General features: G+C 38.0%; 1 protein-coding gene across 1 annotated transcript in view; it reads left to right on the forward strand.

Moving 5' to 3' along the window:
* WDR88 (WD repeat domain 88) overlaps positions 1-9,610 on the forward strand; it is a 73,277-nt gene that overhangs the window by 5,134 nt on the left and 58,533 nt on the right. The window contains 1 exon segment of the mRNA XM_069082795.1: positions 7,768-7,856. Within this exon segment, the coding sequence (XP_068938896.1) occupies positions 7,768-7,856 (89 nt within the window).

Raw genomic sequence — 9,610 nt, forward strand, 5'->3', positions numbered from 1 at the left:
AGAAGAAGTGAAGTTTTACCCTGTGTCCTCTGACTCCAAAATCTTTCTGCTATACCAAGTTGCCTCTCAAAGTAGCATAAAATTCTAAAAGCTTATTGTACCAAAAAAACCAATGAAGATAATTAGAAGAGATTAAATATAAAAATATTTGTATCAAATATTACCAACAAAAGGTAAAATGGCACAAATCTATGAGACAGAACTGCCTTTCTCCTATAGACAAGTGGTTGAAGAAGATGAACATTTTTCAAAAAGAGAATTGCAAGATAAAATAACCACCATAAAAAAACCATAATCCAAATCACCAGAAGATAATACAAGCTAAATCAGCCCTGAGGGTATCACTCCATACTATGTAAACTGGCAAAGATGACCAAAACTTGAACAGTGTTAGAGGGGGCATGGGAAGACAGACTTGCACAGGATCACACAGCTACTTAGTATCCAAGGTTGGATTCAGAGTCAGCTTCTGACTCCAGACCTGATGCTCTATCCACTGGAGGTGGCCCTTGAAGAAACTTACAAATATGAGGGATGTATAGAAATTTGAAGAGATCTATGCAAACTACTACAAGACCAAATGAAAACTGGAAGAATTATATATATATATATATATATATATATATATATATATATATATATATATGCATATAATGGATAACTGAAAAGATCCCTAAATGGGTGATGTCATTCTCTTAGAAACTGAAAAACCAATGAAGTTCCTGGAAAACTGATTATAAAACATACCTTCTCCCTCTTCTGGCTGAGTTGAGGGGAGAGCACAGCACACTTTGTCAGATGTACTCACTGTATCAGATGTGTTTCCTTAATTTTTTTTCTTTTGTCACAAGGAAGCATTCAGGCTGTAGGATGGGGTGGAAAAATGACAGAAATAGAATGACCGAAGTCATCAGTGTATTTTCTAAAAGAATACCACCATCACCACCACCACCATTAACCATAAATTGTTAAAAAAAAAGTTCAGCTTTTTTTCTAAAAGTTGCTTCATTTATCAATAAATGTCAATAATATTAGGAAGAAATTTGTCAGCAGTTGGCATTTATCTATTGGCTACCATCTGTTGTTGGAGTGGAATGCCTTAAACAGATAGCTTTTTTTTTTTAAAAAATGGGCATTTCCTACATTTATTTAGAAATCTTAGGGGTAGAAGGGGACTTTAGAGTTGATGTAGTCTAATCCCCTGACTAATTTGTGAATTTCCTCAACAATGTCCTTCTGAAACTGTAACCCATTTTCTGCATGAGCACCTTCTGGGATGAATCATTTTTTCCTATCTCACAAGGCAGTTTATTCCATTTTCAGGCAGCTCTAACCAATCCAAAATGTGCCCCCCTGTTGATTCTCACTTCATACCACGCATTTCTCATGCCTCGTCCACCTCATCCCTTTAGGTATTTGCTGATTCTCATCCATAAAATGACAAGAAAACTGGCTTCTTATCCTGTCTTTACCAACTTGATATTGGGCACACACCAGTAATGTAAGCTATTATAATTGGCCTACAGATGAGTTTCTGTCCTTCCACAAGGAGACTGAGTACCTAGCTCACAGTTGTCTCCTGTATTCCCAACCTTTACCTTTATAGTTCAGGATTTTAGTATACATGTCTTGATGTTTCCTAGGATTACCTGGCCTCCAAATTTATCAGCTTTTTCAGTCCCCATGGCCTTTATGTTGCTCCATCTCCATAACCTTCAAGTTCATACTGACCCATGTTCTTGAATGTTTTTCCTTTTACCCTATGGTCATTCATTCATGCCTTGCCAATCTCTCTCCCTGGCCTACTCACATCACCTAACCTCTCTGCTCTTCCTACGCTCATAGTTTAGATCTTAGCATCGCTTGTTCCTGTTTTAGGCAGCAGGTGGTGCTAGAGAAAGGCCAGGCTAAGCTCCCAGTGTACTCAGAAAGGTCAGCCTGGGACTTGGAGCTTGCTCTTCTCTCAGGGGAGGAGCCTTTCTTTCACCCATCTGCCGCTGGCAGCCAGCCTGTAGGTTTGAAAATGAATGTACACTTACCCACGCAAAGCTCCATTGCAACCTGCCATTCTCATTGGCTGGTGATTTCTTTCTAGGAGTGGCTGAATCCCAAATTCATATGCCAGGTTTATATAGTCTAATACCATTCTCCTAATTTGTCCTAAAGGCTCCAAGTCTCCTGACCAAAGTGAATATGCGTACCAAAGTAGCTGAACTCACTATACTTGCATACTCCAGCTCCCACTGACCAAATCTTTTGCCTTTCTAGAATAAGGACCAATATTTCCTTTATCTTCTCTTTATTATTGCTCCTACTCAAATGTTGTTGAACACTGATGGAGAGATTCATTCAATCATGCTGACAGACTACTACAAATATATACTATTTACTCTTATTTGAACCCTTACTACTGAATATCAATTTTTTTCCTTTCCTGTTTGATTCTCATACTCTTCATAAAAATTATTCTAAGCCTTCTCATTGCTTAAATCCCTTATGTCACCCTTGTCTCTGTCCTTAGTAGAGGATCTTACCCTCAAATTTACTAAGAAACTTAAGGGGGCAGCTAGGTGGTATAGTAGATAGAGCACTGGAGTCAGGAGGACCTGAGTTCAGAACCTGCCTCAGACACTTGACACTTACTAGCTATGTGACCCTGGGCAAGTCACTTAACCCCTATTACCTTGAAAGAAAGAAGAAAATTAAGGCCATCCTCTGTTAGCTCCCTCTTCTCCCCCTATGCCACATCTCAAAAACTCATTTCTTTCTTTCTTCCATTTCTCCAGTCTTTAAGAAATAAGTGGTTTTCTCCTACACAGAGCTAACCCTTCTATTTGTACCTTTGGCCTTATCTTCTTACTGAGGTTGCTTTATTGATATTCTTCCTTACCCCCCATTAGCAATCTTTATCCACTTTTTTATCCCCTGTTGTCTACAAAAAATCCCTATCTTTTTTTTAAATTTCCAAATATGTTCCTATTCCTCCTCTCCCCTCCCCAAAAAGCTATCCCTTGTAATAAAGATTTAAAAAGAAAAAAATTTTCAGAAAACACCTAACACATCAGTCTCATCTAACAGTATACGCAACATTCTGCAATCAGTTCCCAGGCTCTCCAATGAAGGGAATACAGTATGCTTTCTCATCTCCAGGCTTGGTCATAATTACACAGTGGAGAGAGAGGCAGCCTGCTATGGTAGATAGAGGGGAAAATCCCTTAAACTCTCAGTGTCCTGAGACTGTAAGTTGCAGAGCAGTGGCTGATTTCCCTTGACAGAAGGTATTTCCTCACTGAGGAGCTTGCTGTACCAATGACATCATATTAATTACATAATGTTCAGTTTCATTTTATTGTAGTTTCTGTTTACACTGTTGTAGTCCTTGTGTATATTGTTTTCCTGGTTTTGCTTGCTCCATTCTGCATCAGTTCACATATCTTTCCATGTTTTTCTGAATTCATTTTTTAATTACTTCTTGAGGTATAATAATATTCTGTTCATTTGTTTTTTGTCTTTTTAGAGGGGGAAAGGCAGGGCATTTGGAATTAAGTGACTTACCCAAGGTCACATAGCTAGTAAGTGTTAAGTGTCTGAGGCCAAATTTGAACTCAGGTCCTCCTGACTCCAGAGTCGGTATGCTATTCACTGTGCCACCTAGCCGCCCCAGTACAATAGTATTCTTTTACATTTATATACCAAAGTGTAACTATTCCTCAATAGATGGATGCTTATTCTTGAAAATTCTTTACTCCTACAAAAAGTACTGTTTGAATATTTTGAAGTATAACTTCCTGTCTTTTTGACTTCTTTGGTCTATATATCTAGCAATAAGCTGTCTGAGTCAAAGCATATGCACATTTTAGTCACATTTTAAAAGCATAATTCCAAATTGCTTTTCAGAACAGTGGATCAATTCAAAGCTCCAGCAGTGCTGGACACACTCCAGTGTGTTTGTATTTCTCTACCCCACTGACATCAACTATTTTTCTCCTTTGTCATCTTTTTAAATATGCTGAGACAGGAAACCTCAGTATTGTTTTAATTTGCATTTCTTTTAATACTAATGAGTTAGAATGTTCTTTCATATGATTGTCAATAGTTTGCAGTTCTTCTGGGAATTGTTTATATACTTTGACTCTTTTAGGGGAATGGCTCTTGATTATATGAGTGTGTGTTAATTCACTACATATCTTATATGTGAAACCCTGATAAGAAATATTTGATGGGGGAATACATGTTTTCCTTATCTCCTCCTCTTAGAATCACTGATTTCTTCCAGGATGCTGCTTTTGCTATCTTTTCTAGGAAACCTTTCCTAATCTATCCCCACAACATGCCCTGTTGGTAATGGTTTGTCCTTCAGTTACTTTGAAGCAACACAGATCCTGTCCTGACATTCCTCCATGCCTTATTCCCATAGTGCTGGCCCCTTTATTTGCGACAGCTTCCTTTGTGCTTCTCTTCTCCCAGCTCTGACTTCTTTTGCTCTTCCCTCCTCCAGCTCCACAGGTTCTACTGTCTTGTCAGGATTTGGCTCCTTCCACTTCTGGCTCCCAGTTTGAACTACTGTAGTACTAGCAGTTCAGCCTTTTAAAGGACCTCAGGGGCATGGCCAAGTTTCTGTGCATCTATTTGGCCAGGCTTCCTAGAATTCCATCAGAGATTGGTGCTCACACTTTGTAAAAGGATCACCTTTTATGGCTGTAATTTTATAGTTAGTTTAGCACCTCTCTCTTTATTCCTTTCCTATAATTAGAACCTGGGCTTTAAAAAATAATTCCCTTGCATTCTGTCCCCAATTAAACATTTGCTGTCCTTAAATTAACCTGAGCAACATTTGGACAGATTTATCCATATCTCTTAATTCTGGATAGCTCCTTAATGACCATATGTTTAAAATACATACAGGATATATTATATGCACTTCTTATAACAATACATGCATATCCATAAAACAAATATACCTAATCAGCAAAGCAATTCAATACCAATATCAGCAGATTTTTAAAAAATCAAGCAATCAATAAACATTTATTAAATACCTACTGTGTTCCAGGCACTATGCTAAGCACTGGAGATACAAAAAGAGGCAAAAGATGGTCTCTGCCCTCAAGGAGCTTATAATCAAATGGGGAAGACAACATGCAAACAAATATATACAGAGCAAGCTCTAAGAAGGGGCAGCTAGGTGGTGCAGTCAAATCTGGCCTCAGACACTTATTAGCTCGATGATCCTGGCCAAATTACTTAACTCTGTTTGCCTCCATTTCTAATTCATAAAATTAGCTCTAGAAGGAAAGGCAAATCACTCCAGTGTATTTGGCAAGAAAATCCCAAATGGTATCACAAAGAATTGGATGTGACTGAAAAATTACTCAAGAACAACAAACTATCAGGGAAAGCACTGGACTTAAGAGGGGTTATGGAAAGCTTCTTGTAGAAGGTGGGATTTTAGGTGAGACTTAAAGAAAGCCAGGGAAGTCCATATTCTGAGTAGAGGAGGGAGAGTGTTCCAGGAGTGGAGGAGAGCCAGAGGAAATGCCTGGAGCTGAGAGGTGGAGTGTCTTGTTTGTGGATCCATGCTGTGGAGTCAGGAGGTCAATGTCATTGGATCAAAGAGTGGGTCTTGGGGAGTAAAATCTAAGAAGACTGGAAAGGTAGGAGGGGAATAGGTTATAAAAGACTTTGAGATGTCAAACAAGATTTTGTGTTTGCCCCTGGAGTCAGGCAAAAAGAAGTTACAGGAGTTTGTTGAGTAGGAGAATGATATGATCAGACCTGCATTTTAGGAAAATCACTTTACTGACTGAATGGAGGATGGATTGGAGTGGGGAGAGACTTGAGGCAGACTTGAGGGCCTGCACTAAAGTGTAGCCTCAGGGCACAGGCTCATCACTCAACAGGATGTATTAAAATCCTACCCCAGCTGAAGTTACTCATTTGTGTACATGTTGGATCCTCCAGAAGAATTTAAGCTACTAGAGGGCAAGGGCTGTTTTTGTTTTTGTCTTTTTTGTCCCTGGTGCCCAACATGGTACCTTGTACATAGTAGACACTTAATAAAAATTTGTTGAATTTAATTAAAATGGAGATCATAAAACCTTCCCTGCATTCCTCATGTGGTTATTGGAAAAATGAACTTAAAAAGTTAAAAGTCCTTTTGAAATGCAAAATGTAAAATGTAAAGTGCAATCACCATCATGTGGTGATTATTTTGACCAGATATGGTCACATTTTTTTTTCTGTAAATACATTTTAGCAGATATTGCCAAAACAAATTTATTTAGAAGAAATGGTATTTTTCACTTTACTATTGTATACCAGATTTTGACCTCATTCTTCATGTTGGAGCAATAACTCTTTTCTTTTTACTAAATAATAACTACTTTCTTTCTTTATTCATCATCCTGTAACCAAATAACAGAGTGTAATGGAAATGCAGATTTAAAGATCTTCCCTGCCCCTAGGCTAAAGTGCAGCAGAAGCCTGGGGAGGGAGGCTTGTTTTTCAGTAGATACTTTTTGATTGGCCAGTGGGTCAAAAAGGTTGTTACATTCTCTGAGCCAGGAGAAGGCTATATAAGCCCTGATGTGTAGCTTTGTTTTGGGACTCACTTTGAGAAGTGTTCTGTGATTTGATCTGAATTCTGGGAAGCCGCTGTTGAGAGTCCCCCGGCTTTGAAAAACCCAGAATGTGGAAACCCAGATGTTGACTGGGTATGGATGTAATGGTTGGACAGTTTGGAAAGCTGTCTACTTGATGTTTCTGTCTTGATAATTATGCCTGTATACTTTGAGGTTCAGGGCTCTGACCTTTTCTCCTGAACAAGGTAAACGATATATGTCTGACTGATTAAAGTAAGCTTGTTAACCCATTTTGAGTTGCTTTCCTTTAACAAAGCAGATCCAAGAACCTGTGTGAGCAGGCACCCTGGGGACACTGGGGTGCTTGCTGCTACACAGAGCTCAATTCTTCCCTGAAAGGTAGAGAATGTGCTTTCTCTCAGTGCAGAGTGGAAAGTAGCCATATTTTCTCTCAGAGATCAGTCTAGACTGGGTTTCAGAGGTGGAAGCTCTGCCCCATGTAGAGTGATTCTGAGTTTATTTGCTTCTACAAATTTCAGAAATGGGCAGTCCACAAGATCTGATGGGTTCATAGAGACTTTGAGGCTATTTCTGGGAGAGTGGACAGGGTTGTGCATCAACGCCTAGAGAAAGGGAGTAGAAAGATCATACATACAGAGAGAAAAAAGGCTAACCATCATGCCTCAGTTCACACTCCTCCCCCCACTTACCCTCTTATCACATATAGGTTTAGTTAGAACTGACTAGAACTGGCCAGCTGGAGAAAGTATCAAACTAAACTCTAAAGTGGAACTTCTGTATATAAGAAATATTATTTGAAAACCAAACCTTTTTAAATGATTAAATAGAAGATATAATTACAAATGTACCCTCTTTTCTACAGAACTTTCAGAAAGCCCAGATCTCTAGTCATATCTTATCTTAGTTTCTTATTTGCTACTTAATTGTAGAAGTGTTTTCTGTGTACAATGCTAATTGTTTAATTTTCTTTATTTTTTTCTTCTTACTTGCAATAGAAATTTGAAAATTTGTTTCACCTCTAAGAGTTAAATGAATCTCCACAGTCCCATTCTAGCACTAATCTAATTTAAATAACCAAAGTTCAGATGTTTAATGTATGCAGCATTTTCTTTTTAACAGCTTCATTAAAGCACTTCCTAATGATAGTTCCTTTCATTTATTTGAGGATGCTGCCACAGGAGTTAATATTCATGATTTTGAAAACAGTCATACAGCTCCTATTTCAGAATGCAGTCTGACAGCAGATAGCAAGAGGTGACTTTTACTTATATTTTATGGGTCAGTAAAATACAACAAAAAAATCATGCTGCTTATGGCACATTAATGTCACTAAAATTTTTCTACAAATGGGAAGAAAGAGGACAATTTGATTCCCTTTTACTGATATTTCCCTTTTATTGTTATTTCCTTTTGTGTTGTTGTTATTATTGAGGATCAAAGGAGATGATAACTGTAAAAATACTTTGAAAAGTTAATACTCTATCAGTCTTCAAGGAATTGCTGTTGTTTGTGATTATAAACAAATAGCCATTCTAACCGTCTTTTGAATACTATTTGGTCACATATAAAGATCAGAGTTGGAAGAGGCCTTAGTGATCCAATTACCTCATTTTCTAGAGATGGAAACTGAGGCCCAGAGGGGAGATGAGACTTGTCCATCGTTAATCAGTCAAAAAGCATTTATTGAGCACTTACCATGTGCTGGGGCTGTGCTAAATGCTGGGGATACAAATACAAAGGTAAAAACAGTTCTTGCCATTGAGGAACTCACATCCTAATGAGGGAGATAATATGTAAATAGATACATGTAAGACACCTGCAGAGTAGGTGGGAAGTAATCTCAGAGGCAGGACACTAACAGTTGAGGGAACTAGGCAAGACATCCTACAGTGGGATTTGAATTAGTCTTGAAGGAAGTCAAGGAAGCTAAGAGATGGAGTTAAGGAGGGAGAGCATTCTAGGCATGGGAGATAGAGGAGGTAGAATGTGCAAAGGATAACAGACTAGGACAGCTGGGTTGTAGAATGTGTGGATTAAAGTGTAAGAAGACCAGAAAGTAACAAGAAGCCAAATTATGAAGAGCTTTGACTTCCAAACAGAGAACCTTGTATTTGATCTTAGAGGTGATAGGGACCCAGTGGAGTTTATTGAGAAGGGGGGAGTGTCATATAGCTAATTAATGACAGTTCTGGAACTAGAACTCAGTCTCCTAAGAGTTATTTTTAAAAGTAGGAGATTTAATGAATTCTGTGCCTTATCTGGCATATTTATAATCATTTATGCTGAAATGAATCTTCAAAAAAAAATAACTAGAGAGTTAGCTTATTGGTATAAAAGAAAGCAAATGTTTCACATGGAGTAATAGCTAAAAATCATGGTCCTAAGAAAATATTATGTAATTCTTTCTCTTTCAAGAAGAAATAGGAAATGTGCAGCACAGGAAATGTGTGTTCTTGGTTTTTTTTAAAGTGTATTCATCAACAAATATTTATTAAGCACCTACTACATGTCAGATACTAGAAATACAAAGAAAAAGCAGAAAAAAGGCTTTCTCTTAAGGAGCTTATATTCAAACAAAGGAGATAACATGTACATTAAGAGTATATACAGAATATATAGGTCAAGCAGAGTTGTTTAGCCAGTCATATTTGTGCCTCTTTAGCCCTACTGCCCACCCTACTAACTCATTGCCTAGATGGATTTCCCTATGTAACTCTCTTCTTCTCTGGGAAGTTGTATCAAAAGATCATAATCCTTCCTTCCTTCCTTCCTTCCTTCCTTCCTTCCTTCCTTCCTTCCTTCCTTCCTTCCTTCTTCCTTTCTTTCTTCCTTCCTTTCTTTCTCTTTCTTTCCTTCCTCCCTTCCTTCCTTCCTTCTTCCTTTCTTTCTTCCTTCCTTTCTTTCTTTCTCTTTCTTTTCTTCCTCCCTTCCTTCCTTCCTTCTTCCTTTCTTTCTTCCTTCCTTTCTTTCTTTCTTTCTTTCTTTCTTTCTTTCTTTCTTTCTTTCTT

The sequence above is a fragment of the Petaurus breviceps genome, unplaced genomic scaffold, assembly GCF_028583685.1.
Source record: "Petaurus breviceps papuanus isolate PSGF00001 unplaced genomic scaffold, PetGlider_PUasm1.0 171, whole genome shotgun sequence".
NCBI classification, from domain to species: Eukaryota; Metazoa; Chordata; class Mammalia; order Diprotodontia; family Petauridae; genus Petaurus; species Petaurus breviceps.